At 38.3% G+C, this 26,396-nt stretch overlaps 1 protein-coding gene across 1 annotated transcript in view; it reads right to left on the bottom strand.

Moving 5' to 3' along the window:
- The window catches only part of LOC127834502 (uncharacterized), a 155,600-nt gene extending 129,683 nt beyond the window's left edge, over positions 1-25,917 (bottom strand). Inside the window, exons 1-6 of the mRNA XM_052360376.1 lie at positions 25,872-25,917; positions 14,426-14,671; positions 13,218-13,383; positions 12,441-12,542; positions 2,101-2,326; positions 845-935 (exon numbers count right to left, since the gene is read on the bottom strand). Coding sequence (XP_052216336.1) covers positions 845-935; positions 2,101-2,326; positions 12,441-12,542; positions 13,218-13,383; positions 14,426-14,593 — 753 coding nt within the window. The 5' untranslated portion in view covers positions 14,594-14,671; positions 25,872-25,917. The remainder of the gene's footprint in view (positions 1-844; positions 936-2,100; positions 2,327-12,440; positions 12,543-13,217; positions 13,384-14,425; positions 14,672-25,871) is intronic.
- Positions 25,918-26,396: the final 479 nt, after the last annotated feature.

Here is a 26,396-nt window from a genome sequence, read left to right as displayed (position 1 = left end):
AAATTGTTTTGTTTTTTAAATATTCCGATGATTTTCGAAAAGTCATGGAATTGTCTCTTAAATAGTCTGAAGATAACATTCCGAAGATTCGAGAAAAGTCAAGGAGATCGCTGTTTACTGATCTCAATACTTCGGGTACATAGCACCTAGATTCCCCACATCACGTGCGTGGTAGCTAAAAATAGACAAACGTTACTATTAATAAACGTTTGACAATTAGTTGATACTTAAAATAACATTTTTTCATATAATGCAGACCAATCGTCAGTAAGACTTCTTAACAAGGATTTTTATTTTGACGTTTGGTAAAAACTTGTTTGTTTGTTGTTGTTGTTGTTGTTGTTTTTTGAGGGGGAGGGTACCATATGCGGGGCGTTGAGTACGAAAAATAAGGTAATAAAGAACTCTACGTACAGAGATGTTTGCACAAAATGTTTTGTTGCTGGGACTAATTAAGTTGTATCGGTACAAATGAATATCACCCATATACTGTAAGATCATATTTTTTCGCGAGCATAAAATTTTGTTGTTGTTGTTTTTCAAAAGAAGGATATTTTCGTTGACACATACATTCGTTAATTTCTCATTTTGGAAAAATAGAGGACTTTGCGCCTTCCATTTTCCGATGTGTTTGTGTTAAAATCGTAAATCGGTCTGGCCATGAATAAAGGAAAATGTATGCCCGATGCTTAATTATTTTTAAGTAAGAACAAAACATACTGGACGATAGGAAGCTCGCACGGAGCGATTGTCCCTTTATCTGTCGGTGGCGGTGGTGGAGGTGGCGGAGGCGTTGATGTTGAAGGGGTGGGGGCTTGCGGTAGACCGCCTGACGCTCGTCGACCTCCCTGGCGGTGATCACGCGGGTCTGGCCCCTTGCTGGGTCTTGAAGCGGTCGGATCGTCTTCACGGTGCGCGACTGGTAACACGAACCGCTGAGCGGAAAAAACAAACGCCGAGTTATACTTTTCAAAATAATAAGAATGAAGTTATTTTATTTTAAAGGGACTTCATTCATGTCGGTGAAGTGTCGCCCCAGATTAGCCTGTACAGTCCGCATAGCCGAATCAAGGACGACGTTTTCCGCTTTTATTTATGTTTGTGTTAAAAGAAAGTCTCTTGTAAATGAAAACCCAGTCTAGGCTTTAAAGGGACCGTCAACCACGAATGACAAAAACAGAAAAGTTATAAAATACCGTATTTTTTTACAATTATTAGTTCATATTGATTAAAATATCACGACTGGTATATTACATTTCTTGAAAAAAGTTGTTAAGTTTTCATATTTGCAGTATATTCGGTAATACAATTTTACTGGGTACATGTAATGGTAATGGTAAATGATAACGTTATTTAATACGTTTAGTGAAAGCATGCCTACGTTGCCGACTCGAGACAATTTAATTTAAATCTTTAGATAAGCTCTATTGCATTGAACGCTTACTGAGACACTATAGAGTCCCGTTCCTGGGTAGAGCCATTACTAGAGATGTGGAGAACGCATACTTGTATGCATATATGCCAAAGAACCTTTTGTTATAAGCAATACGATCCTTAAAAGTATTGTTGAATAAATGTATATTCTGTCTTGTTACAAATTAAGTGTTCATGTTATCGAATCTGTTTATTTGGATTTATATTCTAAAATGACTATTGCAGGTAACATAATTATATGTTGTTGTACCTATTTACGCACCAGAAAATAATAAATATATTTAGGTATGAAGACGATGTACTGTTCTATAAGTCTGAATAAAATGTAGACATGTCTATCTGTCTGTCTCCGAGTTGGGATTTAACAGGAATAGCAATATCGAGGCTTTTAAAATGAGTCCCATTCTGAGAAAACGGGGCATAAGTCATGTGCGTTAAGTGTCGTCCCAGATTAGTCTGTGCAGTCCGCACAGGATAATCAGGGACGGCACTTTCTTTAACTAGATTTTTGCTAAGAAGAAAATTTCTTTAATCAGAAAATATTCATAAAAGCGGAAAGTGTCGTCCTTGATTAGCCTGTACAGACTGCACAGGCTAATCTGGGACGACACTTTACGCACATGCATTTTGCCCAGTTTTCTCAGAATGCGACTCAAATGATGTCACCATCGGCCGCCTTGGATGCATCGCCGGATGAGATACACGGCCAGCCCCGCCATGAGCGCCAGAAGGAGCAGCGCCGGAATCAGCCAATACAGGAAGTTATCTATGCCGCCGGAAGTTGCCGACGCCGACGATGCGCCACTAGCGCTGTTGGGATTTGATGGCGCTGGTGGCGGTGGGTCGCAGATGAAAATGGTGACAGGGGATGCGTCGTAGTGACCGGCGGAATCTGGCACAGAGGAAGTATAGAAACTGATCCTCGGTCTTGGAAAACAGGGCTTAATACATGTACGTAGTGTCGTCCTAGATTCGTCTGTGCAGTCCAAAAAGTGTCGTCCCTAATTAGATTTTCCATAGGCTAATCTGGGACCACACTTAACGCAGATGCGTTCAACCCATTTTTTCCAGGACGAGCCTGTTGTATACAAGGTCATTTGCATAATAAAACAAAGAGCTATCGGCGCGAACAAATAGGAGCGTTCGGGTCAGTGGAAACAACGACTTTTGACGCCTAAGTTGTAGGCAAAAAACTCTCAACTTCGACGGTTTGTTTGGATATTACTCCTCATAGAGTAATTTAATTATTTGTATATTTAGAAGGTCGTTACATGTTCAGAAAACACTCACACAATGATTATTTATGTGCATACATGAATATAATGAATGACCGGCACTGTGGGAAAAGGGAGCTTAATGCATGTTCTTAAAATGTGGTCTTAAATTAACCTGTGCAGTTCGCCGGGCTTGTCAGGAACGACAATTTCAATCTGCAGGAGTTTATCTAGACGTTTGGGGAAAATGAGTCTTGTCAAATTGGGATTTTTGTACTTGATTGAAGTGGCAAATTTGGGAATTCTTTATCGACAAAAAGTACTTAATTGAAGTTATATATTTTATTTTTATAGAATGTTTTTAGATAAAGTTGAGATATAGCGTCTAATAAGCATAAGTCATAAGAGACTTCTTTCTTAAAAACATTTGGGGAATATGATTTTTTGTATTATTTCGGTGTGGGATCGGGTCCGTTTGATTTGCGATCGGGTCCGTTTTACGGCCTTTTTTACATAGAAAAAAAACCCTGCAGTCTACACAGGATTGACATGAAATAAGTCCCGTTTCCCCAGAGCGAGGCTTATGTAATACATGGGCCGTGCTCTATGAAAAGATGATTTAATGCATGTGCGTAAAGTGTCATCCCAGACTAGCCTGTGCAGTATTAAACAATACTTTCCGCTTTTATGATATTTTATGTTTAAAGAAAGTCTCTGCTTAGCAAAAAACTAGTTTAGGCGGTAAATGTCTTCCCTGATTAGCCTGTGCGGACTGCACAGGCAAATCTGGGACGACACTTTACGCAAATGCATTAAACCCCTTTTTCACAAAGCACGGCTCACATAAACATGTGGCGTTATGATTGTTTCTGAAAAACGTGCCTAATTACGGCACACACACCTGTTACCCTGAGGGTGGTTTCAAATTTAGTGCCTTTTGCGTAAGAGCTCAAATCTCCGTACGTCAGACTTCCGGTCCCGGATGCGTAGAAGGGTCCACTTCCTGTGAACAAACAATGATACAAACAGAAATCTATAAACTACTAAAAGGGGTCAGAATACATGTATACTAATAAGAATTACAATGTATACCAAATACGTGTGAACAATATAATGTTTCATTTGTGAATATTTTGCTTTTACGATGCTTAATGGCTCGTCACTACAAACTACAAACTAGTATTTTTTGGTTTCTTAAACAATACATGTGTGCAAAAAATATTATTTATGAAAAATATGAATCTAACAAGTTTAGTAGCTCACAATTCAAATATGTGTGAAAAATATTTTTTTGTATGTCAATCTACAGAATTTAATAAAAATTAAATTGCTCGTAAATCTCAGATGTGAAAAATATGACTTTTTTACAATAGCAATCTAAATAACTAAATATGTCTTGTTCTGAAAAAACTGGGCTTAATGTATGTGCGTAAAGTGTCGTCCCAGATTAGCCTGTGCAGTCCGCACAGGCTAATCAGGGACGGCACTTTCCTGCTTAATTGGATTTTTGTTAAGAACAGACTTCATTGAAACAAAAAATGTCATAAAAGCGGAAAGTGTCGTCCCTGATTAGCCTGTGCGGACTGCACAGGCTAATCTGGGACGACACTTTACGCACATGCATTATGCACAGTTTTCTCAGAACACGAATAATAGCAATCTAAATAACTAACTAGCTCGTACCTCCAAACTCATATTTCTTGGTCTTATGCGCGTCGAGTACGTCATTGTCGGTTGAGGTCACCTGACCCAGCGTACCGGAAGTGGAACCCACGGTCGCGCAGTACACGTAGGAGGTCTGCGACAGGAAGGGTTTGTTGTCGTCCTCTTCCTTGATCTTTATATTGAACTAAAATTTAGAAAAAAAGCTTAAACATACAGTATTATTTTTTGAAAGTAATCTAATTATGGCCTCATTAAATAAACTTGCAATCTCCACGCAGAGTTGTCGTTCCTTACATACAATATCGTCCATCACATGAAAATCCTACTAAAATGTGTAGGATTATATTTGTTTGTTTAAGTATTATATTATGAAAAGTAAGATAATTTAAATATTTTAAATAGTATATATGTTTAGGTTAATAATTAAAAAAAATACCGAAATGAAAAAAAATACAATGGTATAATTATTGTACCACGTGGTTAGGCTATCATCACGTGTTGGTTATGAAGTCAGTGATTTGATCCGGCTATGCTGGTTTCAGTCAAATCTCTGTGCGGAGGTTGATAAACTAGATGTTTGTCACAAAAATCGCTTTCCATTTCACTTAATTCTAAAATTTTACTTTATCAACCACGTCAACATTCCACTTTTAATTTGTGGATGACGACGTAACCTACGTCAGTCCCATAGTCACTCATATGCAATGTTGACTCATTTAACAAAAAGTTTCCTTTATGACGTCATAACTTTTGCACACTTGCCTAATCGTTCGTCCCCAGCCTGCTAAATCGACGCCATCACATTTAGTTTTTGAAATAATGTGTGACGTATTTCAGTCATATTTATAGTCTACACCTTGGTGTTACTCGAACTCATCGCGTCGGTGGTCTTAAGAATCAGTACATGACATCGAGTATAAACATCGGGACCTTCTTCATTATTATTTGCCATTTCGAATTATAGACAAGGGCATCCCCTTCGTTTTGCCTTTTTCATCAGCCTTTCATCGCCTACATTATCATATAAGTTCATAATATACGTCATTGCCTACGTCATCATGTGAGTCATCGAAAACTTCATTTAAAATGTAATCGCTTACGGCAACATATACGTAATTATTTACATCAATTTTATCTAAATCCATTAAAGAAATAAGAAAGACACTAAGATTATTATAGTTCGCTCACATCCATGTGTATTGTCTAATTCAGAGAAAGGCACCAATATTACGATGACCGTCATCGTCTTCGTCAGACTCACCGTGGCGGTGGTCTCCAGTCCCCGGCGGTCGGTGGCCGTGACGGTGCACAGACTTACCGTCACGGTGCAGAGACTTACCGTTGAGGTGGTCTCCAGACCCCGGCGGTCGGTGGCCGTGACGGTGCACAGACTTACCGTGGCGGTGGTCGCCAGTCCACGGCGGTCGGTGGCCGTCACGGTGCACACAATAGTCTCCTCCCCCAGACGCTTGTTGGCCGCGTCCAGGTCCCACTCCTTGGTCATGGTAACGCATCCGGTGAGGGGATCCATGACAAAGACGCCAAGGCCCCGGGGGCACGACATCTTGTACGTGTGAACGTCGCCCACATCTTCGTCCTCGATGTCGTTCTTAAAGTCCGGACAGCTGATCTGCTCTCCGGGCTACAAATTGAAGAGCTCAAGAAGTCTGGATTACATGACCCTTTGTATACAATTTGTTTAAAATAGAAGCTGGGAACCAGACTAGAGCTCAAGTTGTTTACAACGTTAACTGTCATTTAAGATAAATTGGTCGTTGTCGGCTCAGGTATTACTTGAAAGCACCACGGGTACTCGTTAGTATACTACAATGTACCCCGAGTACGGCAAATACGCTTATAGACACCCGGTCATACTTCGTAATACTTTTTAGTATCATTGCCGTACCCTAAGTACATTGTAGTTTACTTAAGAGTACCCTGGGTCCATTTAAATAGTAAGTTAGCCGACAATGACCGATTGAATGTTAGTTAAGCTTAACCGTCGTTAACCTTTACAAAAAATATTCATATTAATTCATTGTTAAACATGTGCTTAGTTTAAATAAAAAATGCAAATATCGACTAATTTTTAAATGTGTGATAATATATGTTCGTTAAATTAATTTATCGATGTGTACATTTATCAAGCTGTTAGCCTTACTCAGCACAGTAAAGTTTTGTGAACAATGGTACTTATTCAGATTGTACGAATATAAAGTCAAATATTTTTAGAACCAAGTATTAGTAATTATCGGATTATCATTATTTAGCGATCGATAAACAATTCTGGTCTTATACCCTATTACATCGCATGTTACAACACGAATAATAAAAGTCAAACGTCAAAACATGCATAAGGTCTCGATTTCTTTATTTGATAACGATATTATCCCGCCCTTCAAATAATATGCTCAAAAATGAATAGAGATTATTTATAAATACGTCTATTTAGAGGTAAGTCAAATACATAAACAAAGATTAATGAAACAACAGTATAAGGCTGGCTTAAAGCGACTTTTCACAGATTTTGGAAGATATTGAAGTTTGTTAGTAAATGCTTTATATTGATAAATGTAAACATTGAATCTAAAAAGCTCCAGTAAAAAAAAAGAATAAAATTATAAAAAGAAAAAATTAACCATCAACTGGGTTCCGAATCACTGACCCAAGGAATAAAAGTCTATCGTTTAGACCACTCGCCCATCCGTACAATGAGTGATGTATTTTATACTTTATATAAGCAATCCTCGTAGTATCACAAAATATAACGACAACAACACAACACTCCAAAGAATTCAATCATTTCGCGTTGCAACGCTTTATAATTTGCAGGTTTTAACTCGTCAAAAGATGCATATAATGGATATTTTATAGTATGGTAAATGCTCAGTTTTACTGTTTCATATAAAATATCATAACTACAACGAAAATTTACGAATCTGAAACAATTGTTTGTTATATATGTTGTCTATTTACCAAAACGTGAAAAGATCCATTTAAAGCCCAAATATACAAGTTTAATAAATATGTTGACGAGAGGAAAGCAGTACTCATTACTAAAATTTGAAATTCACAGGTAGTATAATAGGCGAAGCTGCTCTTAAAATCAAGTGAGGAGCTTAAACTTTGACTGTCGTTCATAACGCCATTGATTCTACTTAAGTCAAAATATGAAATGTTCAGTCCGACAAGATTAATTTCATAATTTGAATAAATCTAAAATGCATTATATCCACATATTGTCGCAGCCATTCTTTTATGTTCAAAAGAAGAACATCGCGAGGTAATACGTCAAATGTTGGCAGTACTCATTATTGTTTTCTTGTTTGTCCTTTTAATTCAACTGCGTAATCAATCTTTCAAATCGTCCACGTCCATAATATTTGCTAAATTCCGTACCATAACCTAGAAGTACCAATGAAGATTAAGTAACCGCAAGGATTAAAAGCCTTTCCTTCATTAACTCCGGTAGCGGGTTCTATCTTGATTGGCAAACTCTTAAAAGATCTTGAGCACAATTTAGTAAAATGACGATTTTCAAAATCAATATCATATATTTTAAAAAGTATTGAATGCATAATGTTTATTTTGAAGCGAAATAACAATCCTGACTGGGAAAACGTTTTTTAATATTGGTTCATTAACGGTTATTCATCATTCGAAATTGGTAAAATAATAAAGCGCCTGTAACGCTTTTTTAATTGTTCTTTTATAAATGCATTGCGTACTCGTATAGCTTTAATGTTCGTTACGCCATTTATGCCTAGTGGACTCTCCCATCCTTCTAAATTGGATCAATTTATTTCCAAAATTAGGGATGTCTAGTATATTTATTTCTATATTTATACTATTTCTTACAGAAATTCCTTTAAGCAAACAGCGCAGAGCCTGATGAGACGCCGCATCATGCGGCGTCTCATTTGGGTTTACGCTGTTTGCAAAGGCCTTTTTTCTACACGCTAGGCATAACTGGGTTAATGTTCGTTCATAAAAACGAACGAATGCATGGCACAATTATAGCGCATTATATTTTGCTACCAGAGGTCCCGGGCTCGAAAACCATGTAATGCAGTATTTTGTAGTCCAGTTTGTTCTTGCACGTATGGTAAAATTAAGACAATTCAAAACATTATTTGTTAGCAAATTTAATGATTTTTTTTTTCAAAAATTCGATTATCTACGAGTAAGAGAGTAAAAATAAGTATTTCACAGCGGTTTGCTGTATTAAAGGTGTTGTTTTAGCGATATGTAATAATTCACCAAGACTACGATGAGCTCTTTGTGCTTTTTTGCGCGTAAAATAAATTGCAAAATTACTGTTTTTTAATGTTTAAACAGCATTATGATGCACATACTTTAACAATTCACTCATGTAAAACGACATCAAATCAGTATACATCATTCTTAAGAGTACGGATCTAAAGCAAGAAGAAACTCATCAAGTAAATTATATTTTGTAACGATGTCATTTACAAATATTAACCAAGTCTTGTGTATACTTGTATTCGACATAAGCGTTCAATAAACCCAATATATATTTTTAAACATTGGAAATTAAACGCATAACGATCCGGTTTGATTGGCTTGAAATTGTTTTTTTTTAAATATTCCGATGATTTTCGAAAAGTCATGGAATTGTCTCTTAAATAGTCTGAAGATAACATTCCGAAGATTCACGAAAAGTCACGGAGATCGCTGTTAACTGATCTCAATACTTCGGGTACATAGCACCTAGATTCCCTACATCACGTGCGTGGTAGCTAAAAATAGACAAACGTTACTATTAATAAACGTTGGACAATAAGTTGATACTTAAAATAACATTTTTTTTCATATAATGCAGACCAATCGTCAGTAAGACTACTAAACAAGGATTTTTATTTTGACGCTTGGTAAAAACTTGTTCGTTTGTTGTTGTTGTTGTTGTTGTTGTTGTTGTTTGAGGGGGAGGGTACCATATGCGGGGCGTTTAGTACGAAAAATAAGGTATAAAGAACTCTACGTACAGAGATGTTTGCACAAAATGTTTTGTTGCTGGGACTAATTAAGTTGTATCAGTACAAATGAATATCACCCATATACTGTAAGATCATATTTTTTCGCGAGCATAAAATTTTGTTGTTGCTGTTTTTCAAAAGAAGGATATTTTCGTTAACACACACATTCGTTAATTTCTCATTTTGGAAAAATAGAGGACGTTGCGCCTTCCATATTCCGATGTGTTTGTGTTAAAATCGTAAATCGGTCTGGCCATGAAATAAAGGAAAATGTATGCCCGATGCTTAATTATTTTAAAGTAAGAACAAAACATACTGGACGATAGGAAGCTCGCACGGAGCGATTGTCCCTTTATCTGTCGGTGGCGGTGGTGGAGGTGGCGTAGGCGTTGATGTTGAAGGGGTGGGGGGCTTGCGGTAGACCGCCTGACGCTCGTCGACCTCCCTGGCGGTGATCACGCGGGTCTGGCCCCTTGCTGGGTCTTGAAGCGGTCGGATCGTCTTCACGGTGCGCGACTGGTAACACGAACCGCTGAGCGGAAAAAAACAAACGCCGAGTTATACTTTTCAAAATAATAAGAATAAAGTTATTTTATTTTAAAGGGACTTCATTCATGTCGGTGAAGTGTCGCCCCAGATTAGCTTGTACAGTCCGCATAGCCGAATCAGGGACGACGTTTTCCGCTTTTATTTATGTTTGTGTTAAAAGAAAGTCTCTTGTAAATGAAAACCCAGTCTAGGCTTTAAAGGGACCGTCAACCACGAATGACGAAAACAGAAACGTTATAAAATACCGTATTTTTTTACAATTATTAGTTCATATGGATTAAAATATCACGACTGATATACAACATTACTTGAAAAAAGTTGTTAAGTTTTCATATTTTCAGTATATTCGGTAATACAATTTTACTGGGTACATGTAATGGTAATGGTAAATGATAACGTTATTTAATACGTTTAGTGAAAGCATGCCTACGTTGCCGACTCGAGACAATTTAATTTAAATCTTTAGATAAGCTCTATTGCATTGAACGCTTACTGAGACACTATAGAGTCCCGTTCCTGGGTAGAGCCATTACTAGAGATGTGGAGAACGCATACTTGTATGCATATATGCCAAAGAACCTTTTGTTATAAGCAATACGATCCTTAATAGTATTGTTGAATAAATGTATATTCTGTCTTGTTACAAATTAAGTGTTCATGTTATCGAATCTGTTTATTTGGATTTATATTCTAAAATGACTATTGCAGGTTACATAATTATATGTTGTTGTACCTATTTACGCACCAGAAAATAATATATATATTTAGGTATGAAGACGATGTTCTGTTCTATAAGTCTGAATAAATGTAGACATGTCTATCTGTCTGTCTCCGAGTTGGTATTTATCAGGGATATTTTTAAAATGAGTCGCATTCTGAGAAAACGGGGTATAATGCATGTGCATTAAGTGTCGTCCCAGATTAGTCTGTGCAGTCCGCACAGGATAATCAGGGACGGCACTTTCCTTAACTAGATTTTTGCTAATAAGAGAATTTCTTTAATCAGAAAATATTCATAAAAGCGGAAAGTGTCGTCCTTGATTAGCATGTACAGACTGCACAGGCTAATCTGGGACGACACTTTACGCACATGCATTTTGCCCAGTTTTCTCAGAATGCGACTCAAATGATGTCACCATCGGCCGCCTTGGATGCATCGCCGGGTGAGATAAACGGCCAGCCCCGCCATGAGCGCCAGAAGGAGCAGCGCCGGAATCAGCCAATACAGGAAGTTATCTATGCCGTCGGAAGTTGCCGACGTCGACGATGCGCCACTAGCGCTGTTGGGATTTGTTGGCGCTGGTGGCGGTGGGTCGCAGATGAAAATGGTGACAGGGGATTCGTCGTAGTGACCGGCGGAATCTGGCACAGAGGAAGTAAAGAAACTGAGCCTCGTTCTTGGAAAACAGGGCTTAATACATGTACGTAGTGTCGTCCTAGATTCGCCTGTGCAGTCCAAAAAGTGTCGTCCCTAATTAGATTTTCCACAGACTAATCTGGGACCACACTTAACGCAGATGCGTTCAACCCATTTTTTTTCAGAACGAGCCTGTTGTATACAGGGGCATTTGCATAATAAAACAAAGAGCTATCGGCGCGAACAAATAGGAGCGTTCGGGTCAGAGGAAACAACGACTTTTGACGCCTAAGTTGTAGGCAAAAAACTCTCAACTTCGATGGTTTGTTTGGATATTACTCCTCATAGAGTAATTTAATTATTTGTATATTTAGAAGGTCGTTACATGTTCTGAAAACACTCACACAATGATAATTTATGTGCATACATGAATATAATGAATGACCGGCACTGTGGGAAAATGGAGCTTAATGCATGTTCTTAAAATGTGGTCTTAAATTAACCTGTGCAGTTCGCCGGGATTGTCAGGAACGACAATTTCAGTCTGCAGGAGTTTATCTAGCCGTTTAGGGAAAATGAGTCTTGTCAAATTGGGATTTTTGTAATTGATTGAAGTGGAAATTTTGGAATTCTTTATCGACAAAAAGTAGTTAATTGAAATTATATATTTTATTTTGTAGGATGTTTTAAAATAAAGTTGAGATATAGCGTCTAATAAACATAAGTCATAAGAGACTTCTTTCTTAAAAACATTTGGGGAATATGATTTTTTGTATTATTTCGGTTTGGTATCGGGTCCGTTTGATTTGCGATCAGGTCCGTTTTACGGCCTTTTTACATAGAAAAAAACCTGCAGTCTACACAGGATTGACATGAAATAAGTCCCGTTTCCCCAGAGCGAGGCCTGTGTAATACATGGGCCGTGCTCTCTGAAAAGATGATTTAATGCATGTGCGTAAAGTGTCATCCCAGATTAGCCTGTGCAGTATTAAACAATACTTTCCGCTTTTATGATATTTTATGTTTAAAGAAAGTCTCTTCTTAGCAAAAAACTAGTTTAGGCGGAAAATGTCTTCCCTGATTAGCCTGTGCGGACTGCACAGGCAAATCTGGGACGACACTTTACGCAAATGCATTAAACCCCTTTTTCACAGAGCACGGCTCACATAAACATGTGGCGTTATGATTGTTTCTGAAAAACGTGCCTAATTACGGCACACACACCTGTTACCCTGAGGGTGGTTTCAAATTTAGTGCCTTTTGCGTAAGAGCTCAAATCTCCGTACGTCAGACTTCCGGTCCCGGATGCGTAGAAGGGTCCACTTCCTGTGAACAAACAATGATACAAACAGAAATCTATAAACTACTAATAGGGGTCAGAATACATGTATGCTAATAAGAATTACAATGTATACAAAATACGCGTGAACAATAAAATGTTTCATTTGTGAATATTTTGATTTTACGATGCTTAATGGCTCGTCAATACAAACTACAAACTAGTATTTCTTGGTTTCTTAAACAATATGCGAAAAATATTATTTATGAAAAATATGAATCTTAAAAGTTTAGTTGCTCACAATTCAAATATGTGTGAAAAATATTTTTGTGTATGTCAATCTACAGAATTTAATAAAAATTAAATAGCTCGTAAATCTCAGATGTGAAAAATAAGACTTTTTAATATTAGCAATCTAAATAACTAAATGTGTCTTGTTCTGAAAAAAACTGGGCTTAATGTATGTGCGTAAAATGTCGTCCCAGATTAGCCTGTGCAGTCCGCACAGGCTAATCAGGGACGGAACTTTCCGGCTTAATTGGATTTTTGTTAATAACAGACTTCATTGAAACGAAAAATGTCATAAAAGCGGAAAGTGTCGTCCCTGATTAGCCTGTGCGGACTGCATAGGCTAATCTGGGACGACACTTTACGCACATGCATTATGCACAGTTTTCTCAGAACACGAATAATAGCAATCTAAATAACTAACTAGCTCGTACCGACAAACTCATATTTCTTGGTCTTATGCGCGTCGAGTACGTCATTGTCGGTTGAGGTCACCTGACCCAGCGTACCGGAAGTGGAACCCACGGTCGCGCAGTACACGTAGGAGGTCTGCGACAGGAAGGGTTTGTTGTCGTCCTCTTCCTTGATCTTTATATTGAACTAAAATTAAGAAAAAAGCTTAACCATAAAGTATAATTGTTTGAAAGTAATCTAATTATGGCCACATGAAATAAACTAGCAATCTAATTTTAATTTGTGAATGACGACGTAACCTACGTCAGTCCCATAGTCACTCATATGCAATGTTGACGCATTTAACAAAAAGTTTCCTTTATGACGTCATAACTTTTGCACACACGCCTAATCGTTCGTCCCCAGCCTGCTGAATTGACGCCATCACATTTAGTTTTTGAAATAATGTGTGACGTATTTCAGTCATATTTATAGTCTACACCTTGGTGTTACTCGAACTCATCGCGTCGGTGGTCTTAAGAATCAGTACATGACATCGAGTATAAACACCGGGGCCTTCTTCATTATTATTTGCCATTTCGCATTATAGACAAGGGCATCCCCTTCGTTTTGCCTTTTTCATCAGCCTTTCATCGCCTACATTATCATATAAGTTCATAATATACGTCATCGCCTACGTCATCATGTGAGTCATCGAAAACTTCATTTAAAATGTAATCGCTTACGGCAACATATACGTAATTATTTACATCAATTTTATCTAAATCCATTAAAGAAATAAGAAAGACACTAAGATTATTATAGTTCACTCACATCCATGTGTATTGTCTAATTCATAGAAAGGCACCAATATTACGATGACCGTCATCGTCTACGTCAGACTCACCGTGGCGGTGGTCTCCAGTCCCCGGCGGTCGGTGGCCGTGACGTTGCACAGACTTACCGAGGCGGAGGTCTCCAGCCCCCGGCGGTCGGTGGCCGTGACGGTGCACAGACTTACCGTGGCGGTGGTCTCCAGTCCCCGGCGGCCGGTGGCCGTGACGGTGCACAGACTAACCGTGGCGGTGGTCTCCAGTCCCCGGCGGTCGGTGGCCGTGACGGTGCACATACTTATCGTGGCGGTGGTCACCAGACCCCGGCGGTCGGTGGCCGTCATGGTGCAGAGACTTACCGTTGAGGTGGTCTCCAGACCCCGGCGGTCGGTGGCCGTGACGGTGCACAGACGCACCGTGGCGGTGGTCGTCAGTCCACGGCGGTCGGTGGCCGTCACGGTGCACATAATAGTCTCCTCCCCCAGACGCTTGTTGGCCGCGTCCAGGTCCCACGCCTTGGTCATGGTAACGCATCCGGTGAGGGGATCCATGACGAAGACGCCAAGGCCCCGGGGGCACGACATCTTGTACGTGTGGACGTCGCCCACATCTTCGTCCTCGATGTCGTTCTTAAAGTCCGGACAGCTGATCTGCTCTCCGGGCTACAAATTGAAGGGCTCAAGTAGTCTGGATTACCTGCCCCTTTGTATACAATTTGTTTAAAATAGAAGCTGGGAACCAGACTAGAGCTCAAGTTGTTTACAACGTTAACTGTATTTTAAGATAATTTGGTCGTTGTCGGCTCAGGTATTACTTGAAAGCACCCCGGGTACTCGTAAGTATACTACAATGTACCCCGAGTACGGTAAACACGCTTATAGACACCCGGTCATACTTCGTAATACTTTTTTGTATCATTGCCGTACCCTAAGTACATTGTAGTTTACTTAAGAGTACCCTGGGTCCATTTAAATAGTAAGTTAGCCGACAATGACCGATTGAATGTTAGTTAAGCTTAACCGTCGTAAACCTTTACAAAAAATATTCATTCAAAGAACCAAGTATTAGTAATTATCGGATTATCATTATTTAGCGATCGATAAACAATTCTACACCGTTCTAATGCGTAGCTTAAGCCTCATGGTTTCATTCATACAAATCCGATCAACAAATAAGCCGCGTTCTGAGAAAACTGGGCGTAATGCATATGCGTAAAGTGTCATCCCAGATGAGCCTGTGCAGTCCGCACAGGCTAATCAGGGACGTCACTTTCCGCTTGTATGACATTTTTTGTTTAAATGTCTCTTCTTAGCAAAAATCCAATTAAGACGGATAGTGTCGTTCCTGATTACCGGTAGCCTGTGCGGACTGCACAAGCTAATCTTGGATGACACTTTACGCACATGCATTATGCCCAGTTTCCTTAGAACGCGACTCAAATTGTTTTTCCTGACCGATACTCAACAATAAAACGAAAACTATTTATTAAAAAAACACGCTTTAATTTATGTCTACAATGAGCGTCTTTAAAGCAACATATTAATACGAGCTATAAAAAAAACGGGAGTCATTCAACCATGACAAAATCAAACTTCGAAATCAATTTGCATGTACGTTTTGTCACACGTTACACATACGTATAATTGATTTTTATGTTGCAATAATATAAAAATTTCACATCAGAAAGATCTATATTTAGAAGGCGATAAATTCAAATTTAAAACGTGTAAACGTGACCTTTTCATAGGTCACACATGTAAACGTTACATTTTCACATTTCATACATGTTAACGTGACATATTCACAGGTCACAGATGTTAATGTATTCACACTTAACACATGTAAACCTGACATACTCACAGTTAACACATGTAAATGTGACATACTCACAGTTAACACATGTAAACGTGACGTATTCACACTTTAATCATAAAAACTTAAAATATTCAAAATTCACACATGTAAACGTGACATATTCACAATGCAATCACGTTAACGTGACGATTTACATTGCACACATGTAAACATTACACATTCACATGCGGCACTTCTATACAGAAATTAATCACAAACGATGCATTTATGACAATTGACCAGTCGCCAAATAAGCGATCGCTCCTCCCACTAAGTTGTGTTTTCATAAAACGCTTATTCCATTACTCTGAAGTCTTTGTTTGACGGACCATGTGGCCGCAATAAACGAAATCTGATTGATTAATACGTGAGTTTGATTGACAGCTGGCGAGTGGCAGGGGCGTCGGAAGCAATTTGACATTGGGGCGGCGGAGGGGGTGGGTATGGGAAGGGGTATTGCCCTCCCGTTGGTGGGGGTCAGGGATTTTTTTTCAAATTTTAGCATCAAATGGCGCATTCTGGTGCGTTTTTATGCCTACTACCTGATTTTATACACGTCTATTGCAGGCATATTCTGAATTACAAAAGTTGCGACAGACAGACAGACGATGGAGAAGTGATCTCTATATGTCGCAGTTGTACTTTGTAGCAAGCGGTACAACAATAAGGATCATGTGGGTTGAAAGAACGTTCTTCGGGATGTTTTGCCCGAAATTCCGTTTTTGAAATTTGAAATTCGTTGGTTGGTTTGGAGTAGACATATTGAAATGACACATAAAAGTGGTAAAAAACATTAAATAAGTTTTTTTTAGAATTATCGATTTACTTTGAGTTATTACACTTAATTCATGTATCTTTAGGTATCTTTAATTTTGTGAAAATTAAGGACTATTGGCTATCGGCACATTAGTTTTTTGTCACTCTTTCCTTTATATTAATAAAAAGAAGCAAAGGCGAAGATCATACCGACAATTTAAAATTCCCAGGTTTAATTACTCAAGAATAAAGGGATTATCGTTATAAAAGAGACCGATCTATTAACAACATAATTGACAAGTACACTACCGCGGGCGGGTGATGACAATCAACAATACACTTGTCGTAACCGCGAAAGCGTGATTACCTTGCTTCGTGGTAAAGATATTTTCAAATATACGGGTATTGAAATGAAAAAATGAAAAAGGTCTTTGCCGAAATTTCATTTTTGCAGAAAATATTGAGGCGGCGGCCGCCGCCCCTGACGCCCCAGCTCCGACGCCTCTGAGTGGTCAATTAATAACCCACACAAGGCATTTTCAAAAGGGACGCACGTGTAATTGACACTCTTTTTAGTGACACAATCAAAACACGAACGGACGCACACACATCACGTGACAACCCAAGACATAAAACAAGCGTGACATTTCTACACCCGACGCATTCGCACGCTGCGAGTAACTCCTTACCCCGCCTTCGTCGTTTTTCGTGATCGTCCAAGTCGTTGTTGTGAATTCCGGTTTCTCGTTGACGTCACTGATGAGCAGCGTCAAAGTCTCGGTCGTGGAATTGCCGTAGCCGTCGTAGGCGTGAATCACGACCTCGTACGAGAGTTTGTTGACCTTTTCGAAATAAATCACGGACTTGGCGCGAATTTCGCCCGCTGAAAAGAATTCAAAGCGCCGAGAGCCTTAAAAGACTGTATGCGAGCCGATATACGTTATTAATATCAACGCGATTTATAAGCGGTTTTATTTGTATAAGACTCCAAACTAGGGTCTTTTTGTGAGGTAAAATATTGTTTGCACATAAACTGTAGAATACTTCACAATCGTTTATATTTGCCGGCATGACATTCAGTGGTTTTCAAAAATGCCTGTTTCGTGGGCACGTAAATTCGTGTATTTTTCATTTTGGAGACAAACAAGAATTTGTGTCGCTCATTTTCCGATAAGTTTGTAAAAACATGTCAAATAAATAATACTTATTTTACAGAACAAAAATAAGCTAATACTGCTTACGATCTAACGATCGTATATTAAAACTCGAGGGAACAACATTTCTTGATATTCAATGCTTTAACTTTAAGTTGCTATCGCTGGAACCAGTCGGGGAGAAATGTGAAATAATGAAAAATACCCGCCCTTGTCAAAACTCCAACGACTTATAATATTTGAATACTATTTGAGTATATCTATTATTTTACAATGAATAGTACGCTTTCTTAAACATAGATTACTTGCGTAACATCTCATTTACATACATAACTAGACCCAAAAAGTTAACGTGTTGTTAAAGGTGTTTATCAACTGCGCTAAAAGAAGAACATATCACTGTCATTTTATTTTTAAATTTCAGTTTTAACAAAGCGCATATCCCATTTTAATTAAATGATTTTGATTTTTTTCCAATTTACCAAAAAAAAAAAAAAACACGGGAAAACATGTAAACGCCGTACTTGCAGAATCGCATATGAAATAATCTGCGCCACCGTCGATGAAGTTGCAAAAGTACTTTATGACGTCACCAACATCCGGGTCCTCGTGAATTATGTCATATATAACGTCACCGGCGGAGTTGTTTTCGTAGACGGCTAAAACGTCGATTTTTGTAACGTTCGTCAGCTTTGGCACAGTGTTTATATCTGGATTAAAAACAGTTTAATTATGAAAACGCACACACGCAAAACAAATTTACATCTACGGAAATATTTCCAGGGAAAATCCATAAAGCGTTTAAAATGAAAATAAACGAAGCCGGTACTGCTTTCATTTTTTTCCTTCAAAAATTGTTTTCGCTTTGGTAAATAACTTTTAAGTATTGCTAGAAAGGATTGATTGATGCATTCTTTGTGGATTCTAAGAGCAGTGCCAAAATGATTGTTTTGAAACAAATGTAATGATACAGATTAAGCATCTTATAGTGCCATGTCAGCATTATAAATCTTTGTAGTTTAAACCTTTTTATTTGAGCTCGATTGCATCGAAAGCCTAAGGCTTATTGAAAGGCTCTAGCGTCCGAGTTCGTATCCTAGGACTCAAAACCAGTACTTGGTGTCTCTGGGGCAGATCGAAAGAACGCTCCCACAACTCGAACTCATGACCACCCGGTCGTTAGGCGGACACCATATCCACTACACAACGGGGACTCTCTAATGCTCTTTAACACCAAATCAAGAAGTGACCGAGTGAACAAAAACATTTAAGCAGGGGAGACAAATACAATTGCCTGTTATCTTGTTAATTTAAACATATTTTATTTCCAAAATAGTTACACAACTACAGAACATACATAGAAATACAACTGTTTTGAAAAAAGGGTAGGACCTAAAGTTCTAACAACATTATTGGTGGTCTTTCACTGTTTTGTTTTTTACATTGCATATAGTCGTGACGATAGCGTGATTTTGTAAAGCTATATTTTACATGGTCAAGATAACATTTGTCTTAAGAAAGCAAAATACAGGTGCGCAAATAAAATACGAAAGAAAATCATGGTTTGTAAAGCATTGGAAATAAAACATACAGTACAACCTTGAGATAGTGAAGTCCTGTCCAGGAGAATAAACATAACTATGTGCTATAACAACATTTTTCGCATAATTCCAAGTATGTTTGATGACGATTTTACTATATTAGTGATATGCTCGTGCCATTTACCGTTTGAGCTGAGTGTAAGACCGAGGTGTTTGTGGTTTTCTACAAAATTGACCGGTACATTATTAAATAAAAACATGCGGTTGGGGAACAGCATGGTGTGATGAAAACAACATAGCCACGGATTTATGTGATTAAAATCTACAAGCCATTGTTTTGCCCAATTACTTATAACTTGTAGGTCATGGTTCAGAACAATTTCGATGTTATATATATTTGAGGTAGTACATGAGAGGGAAGTGTCATCGGCAAAAAGGCGGGAAGTACATTGACGGTGCTTGACTATATCGTTTACGTAAACAAGAAAAATAATGGGCCTAGAACAGATCCCTGTGGAACACCGGCATTAAGCTCTAACGTTTGAGATATTGATGCACCAACCACGACTTTTTGAGTGCGACTCCCTAGATAACTTTTTATCCAATTAAGTAAAATACCATCAAATCCATTTTGTTTAAGTTTGAAGAGTAGTCCAGTGTGCCAGACGCGGTCGAACGCTTTAGAAATATCACAGAAAACCATGCATGTGAGTTTCTTTTCATCAATACCTTTCGTTATTCGATAAAAAATGTCGATTAATTGAGCGACTGTGGAGTGACCTTTTAAGAAGCCCGACTGGTTGGTGTATATAAGTTTGTTAGCAAGAAGGTGGTTGTATAAATGTTTATAAACTATCCTCTCCATCAGATTGCCTACGCAACTTAACAATGAGATAGGACGGTAGTTGGAAGGATTATTCGGATCACCCTTTTTAAATAGAGGCATTACAATCGCTTCTTTCCATTGGGCGGATATGTACTTTCGTTTAGTGATTTGTTAAAGAGGATACACAAAGGCTAAGCAATAGAATTACACGTTTTCTTAATGACAATATGACTTATAAGGTCACCACCGACGGCTTTATTGGTTATTAAGCATTTAATAACATCTATAATTTCCGATTCTGATATAAGCAGGTTATATAATTTTGCGTTAGAGATATCTGAGGATTGTGGAAGAAAACCGGCTGAGTCATTTAACGACGGAATGGAGGCAAAGTATCTGTTTAAACAGTTTGACTTGTCAGTATCTGACAAATGTACAATAAGATTGCCGTCAGAGTCCGTTGAATGTAAAGGTGGTATCGAATTCGGGTGAGAATTTGTTTTTATTAGTTGCTTTAGTGTTTTCCAATATTGTTTTGGATTTGAAGTATTTAGTTCATCAAGAGATGTTTCTAGGTTAGAATAAAACTGTTCTTTCGCATGTTTTATCATGTTATTAACCTTCTTTCGAAGTTGTTTATATATATTCAAGTTAGCAGACGTAGGATTGTCTATGGATATGTGTTTTTGTCTATCTCGTTTACGAGCCATTGTTCTAATAGAAGAATCATACCATGGTTTGTCATGGAGCGCACTGTGACAAGTTTATTTGGAATCCAAAGTTTCATCAGTTCGATAAGTTTGTTCGTAAACATAACAGTTGCTTCATTTACATTAGAATCATGGATAAATTCCCAGTTTGTACATGTACTAAGATTGTTTAGTCGATCGAAATCGGCATATTTATACAACCAAATGTTTCGTTGAATCGGTTTGCTGTTTATTAAAGGAATTGTAACATGAATGGCAATAGCAAGATGGTCACTAACAGTTTGAGGGATAACTATTACTTCACTGTTCAAGCATGAAATGGTATCCGAGATTAATATCGGATCAAATAGTGTAGCAGTATTTGCGGTGACCCTTGTCGCTTGAGAGATAACGTTGTGCATGCTATACAGGGATACTGATTGAGAGAGGCGAGCATTGTGTTTAAATTGGTCTTCATTTATGTCCCCACGCATGATGACGTTCTTGTTTAAATCAAGCGCTTTATCAATCATTATTTCAAAATCATTCTTTGTTACTTAATCACAGTTACCTCCCCTCCAATAATCAAGGTGGAAAGGCAAACAATGACAGAAAGAAATATTTTAATGCGAAACCGGTCGAGCGATTCGTAGCTATAAGACGAATCTCGACATTAAATGGTACATTTCACATGCATTGACAAAATTAAATACCATGACATAAACAGCGAACACAATTACACAAATTGTCGTCGATTTGATTTGTTTCCTTTCGTCAGTTGTGGGTGTTCGTGTTTTGGTTTTATTTTTCCATCTGCTTTTTTTCAAAGGAAGAGAAACATTGACAAAACTAGAATATATCCGGTAACTGTGTCTAAAACGGATACGTTAACATTTACGTCGCCAATGTTTGTGGTTTCGGTTTTGTTATCCTCGCTAAATTAATTCATCCAACACTTACCCAGTTGTCTCAATGTACTGACCTGTTATTTCCACAATGACGGTGTACGGAGTCGGATTCTTGTTATACTTGTCTGTTGCCACAACCGAGAGTTGGAACGAGTTGTTAGGGTACGAATGAAGATCCGCGTTCGTTCCTATGTCTCCATCTAGAATTGCGCAATAAATTATGCTTGTACACAAGCTATCATTAATTAATTGAAGATTTATGCGGCAAATACCATCTGTTTTTAAGATATGAAAATGAAGATAGTTGTGCGCAATATAATGAATATTACTACAAAACATTTTCAAATTTAACCGAACCACAAAAAATGTAAAGAAAATTTAAGCAAACTTCAGTAGGCAGAGACTATAGAGTACCGCCGTTGTAATTGAAAATTCGTGTATACTTCAATAAATTACCTTTTTATGGACACTTTACATCGTAGATTTTGGATTTGGGAAAAAAAGATTAAATTGCGTCGCTGTGTTGAACGCATTTTTTCAAATTTAAAAATTACAGAATTTATGTGCTAACGAAAAAGTCATTTTTTATGACGAAATTGTGTGCTGACGACAATAAATTAGCCACCCACGAAATCATTAAAAAATAATAAAAATTAAAATACTTTTACAGTGAATGGCTTTTTGTGATACAGTATTCAGTGCATTTATATTAACTCGTATTCCCCAAAAGCTTATTTTTGAATCGAACCACTTATTATGGTTATTAAATCTAAAGCACACTCTTATATCAAACATGGGGCGTTTCCATAACAGGGCGGAAACCTTATACACTTCATTACCGCGTAAATGATTCACTCCGCTTGAAATGTCTACTGAACAACCTACTCGGAGACATGATGAATGGACACGTGGCATTCGGGGTACAGGACAGCATACTGTAGATGACGTTATCGTTTTCCACGTCACTTCCGGTAGCGGTAAACACGGTGTCGGTAGCGCTGAAGTCTTTTGCGACGAGGCTAAGTTTTGTAACAGGCGACCCTATGACGACAGGTAAAATCGTTAAGGTTGATTCTATAAAACTAGTCCTCCGCACAGGCTAATCAAGGACAACACTTTCCGCTGTTATTGTGTTTTTCGTTTAAAGAACTTCATATCCGGTGCCAGCGCAAAGTGTCGTCCCTTATAAAGCTGTGCGGACTGCACAGGCTTTTCCGGGAAAACACTTAACGCACATGCATTGAGACAAGTTCTCCTAGAGCGAGGATCATTAAATACAATGTCTGTAAAACTATGTAAAACAGGAAATCTCATGGAAAAAATAAAAAAAAGCTCATTGGGGAAATTTTATGTGTTTGATATGGAAAATTTCAGAAAGAATTTGTTATAAGAAATTCTAACATCTTTTGCTTGCACAAATATAAAATGTTAGTCATATAGGCCGATGGGATAATCACGTGACAAACATGATGGCGACGTTCATGCCGAGACATGTAGTTTACGATGTCGTATACTACGGAATCCGTTGAACAGTACAAATATTGTGCGTCGCCGTGACTGACGCGCAAAATATCGCGTATCGCTTCGTGTGTCTAGTGTCGCCCTTTGAACACGGCACGCTATTTTTCGCGACAGTCGCGGCGACGCACGATATTTTTCGCGACAGTCTCGGCAACGCACCATATTTTTCGCGACAGTCGCGGCGACGCACGATATTTTTCGCGACCGTCGCGGCGACGCACGATATATTTAACGCGATATATTGCCTTTTGGACTACCTACACAAACACGATATATCGTGTTAAATTTATCGTGCGTCACCGCTACTGTCGCGCAAAGTATCGTGTATCACTTCGTGTGTCTAGTGTCGCCTTTGATGAAAGAAGGGCGAGATTATAGATGGCACTATCCGGATTCCGTAGTATACCATTTATTACGTTTGTTAATTGTTAAATGTCCCTTACTTTCCAGCCATATCGGCAAGAAATGGATAAGCGTGTATAACGTATTAATATTCGCGCTATACATCGACTTTACGCTGCGAAATGTCTTAGCGGGTCACAAAATTACAGCTCCAGCTCTCTTGCTGATATGATAGGAAAGTGAGCGGCATTTTAACAATTAATACAAGTATTAAAGGGTATAAAACGGCGAAAAATACCTGTCTCGGCATGGACGTCACCATCTTTTTTGTCACGTGATTACCATATCTTATAAGGCACACAAAGCTGTTTAAACGATTTTAATTAAAACAAACCGTAATACGTTATAGCGGGAGACTTAAGGAATTATATTAAATTAATAAATTTCATAAACACGTTTTTATTTTAACAAACACGTTTTTTTATCTTTAACATAAATCATGTTTCGACCATAGCTTTCATCAGCAGTATGATTCGAAGCATAAACACAAGAAGTGACGTCAACGTAATACAGTAAAGTAACGTCGTTTGGCAAACAAAAAGACATAATGCGCAATACAAAGATGGATCAAAGTTGATGCAATACTATATAAGTAATTCTATTATTTATTTTAAAAGTATTTAAATAACGCTAAAGAATTCTCGCAAGGCGTCCTTAATCAAGCATATGTTGTTCGGCTTACTGCTAAGGTTGTCGATCGTCGGCGCTTTGTTATCGTTAATATGGACGGTGAAAATCTCCGCCCCTTTGACCACCGCGGCGTCGCTGCACTGAATGTGCAGTTTGTATAAGGGGTTCGTGTCGTAGCTAAGACACCGCCCGCCACCGCCTCGCTGATGTAGTAGATCACCCATACTGGAAGAAATCGTGCAGTCGTAATGACGTCATAAATATGGGACATTCTCAAGAAAACATGTTTATTTATTGCATATATTTACTGGCATGTCTTCAAAAGAATGTATGTTTGTATTATCTACAAACGCATGTTTGTTTTTGTACTGCAAGTTACTGATGCTTACATCAAATAAACTGTCCTATTCTGTTTTATAAAAATACTTCAATTTTGTCTTTTGGCGATTTTAATATTATACATACTGAAAATAGTGGATATGGCGTCATAAAAAAGTTGTTTAAATAAGTAGAACTTGAATGACGTCACTAGATGCAAGAATATGATAATTACTGAAAGGTAATACTTATAACGTAAACTGACGACATAAATATACTGTTTAAACTGAAATTATGTTCATCAATGTTTCTAAAGATAGAAGAAAAATGTAGGCCTGTCCTGTATGTATAGATCGACGTGTCGTAATGAATATTGTGTCCGCCTATGAAAACTGGGAGGTCATGGGTTCGAATACCACTGCAGAAGCTTTCTTTTGATCCCCAGTCCCAGAGACACCAAGTTACGCAGAAAACAAACTCAAATGCGTTTAAATAAGCCTGAGGTGTTTTATGCAGTAGAGCCAAAATAAATAGGTATATACTGTTTTATACCTTTTGTGGTGGGCTCGTATTTGACGTTAAACTCGTTATACGTCGGTGACGTCTGAACGCAGTCAGCCGCGTCCTCCGTTAATGTCAACGTCGTGAGTTGCTTTTCCGCAGTCTGCCACTCGTCCAGAGTTGACGCCGTCGGCAAACTCGTTATCTTTGGACCCTTAAATGATACAGTATACATTGGGTTTCGTATCGGAACTTGACTTAACCCATTTATGCCTTGAGTCTTTAAAAAAGGCATTGACAAACAGCATAGACCCAGTTGAGACGCCGCATGATGCGGCGTCTCATCTGGGTCTGCGCTGTTTGCTTAAAGGAATTTCTGTAAGAAATATTCTAAGTATAGAAATAAATATACTCGACATCCCTATTTTTGGAAATAAATTGATCCAATTTAGAAGGGTGGGAGAGTCCACTAGGCATAAATGGGTTAATGTATTTGCTTGAAGTGTCGTTCGTGCACAGGCACAGTCTAATCTGGGACGACACTTAATGCGCATGCATTTAAACCAATTTTATCAGAAAGACGCTCTCGTGGGGATGTACAAATCAACGTTAATCGCGACGTAAATATCAACGTTACTCACAACGTAAATATCAACGTTATTCACGACGTAAATATCAACGCTACTCACGACGTAAATATCAAGATTTACTCAACACGTAAATATCAACGTTACTCAATACGTTAATATCAACGTTACTCACGACGTTTTGGACTTTGACGACGTAAGTATCCGTGGTTTGAAGAAGGCCGTCAGTCAAGATTATACGTCGCCTTTGTCTCAAAGTCCAGAGCTCCAGCCGTCTTCACGATTTGGTCGCCTGAAAGACGTCTGTGCGTGAGCTTATATAAGTCTCATTCTGCGAAAACTGGACTTAATGCACGTGCTAAAGCGTCATCTCAGATCAGCCTCTGCAGTTCCCACAGGCTAATCAGGGACGACACTTTCCACCTGAACTGGATTTTTGCTAAAGAGGCTTCCTTTAAAGAAAACAAATAAATACCATAAAAGCGCAATTCATGGAATTATGATTTGTTGGGAAACAAATGAGGAAATTGCGTCAGTCATTTTCCGATTTGTATGTGTTAAATTCGTAAATGGGTCGACCCATGAATTAATACCCCACAAATAAAAATGATTTTACACTAATACGAGAGATTAATATGTACTAACCAGTGACGGCGAATGGTCCCCCGTCAGCGCTCGTCATTGAGCAGGTGGCGTCACG

Source organism: Dreissena polymorpha, chromosome 6, assembly GCF_020536995.1.
Source record: "Dreissena polymorpha isolate Duluth1 chromosome 6, UMN_Dpol_1.0, whole genome shotgun sequence".
In the NCBI taxonomy this organism is placed as follows: domain Eukaryota; kingdom Metazoa; phylum Mollusca; class Bivalvia; order Myida; family Dreissenidae; genus Dreissena; species Dreissena polymorpha.
Note: the sequence above shows the minus strand (reverse complement) of the source record. Positions and strands in the feature narration are given on the sequence as shown.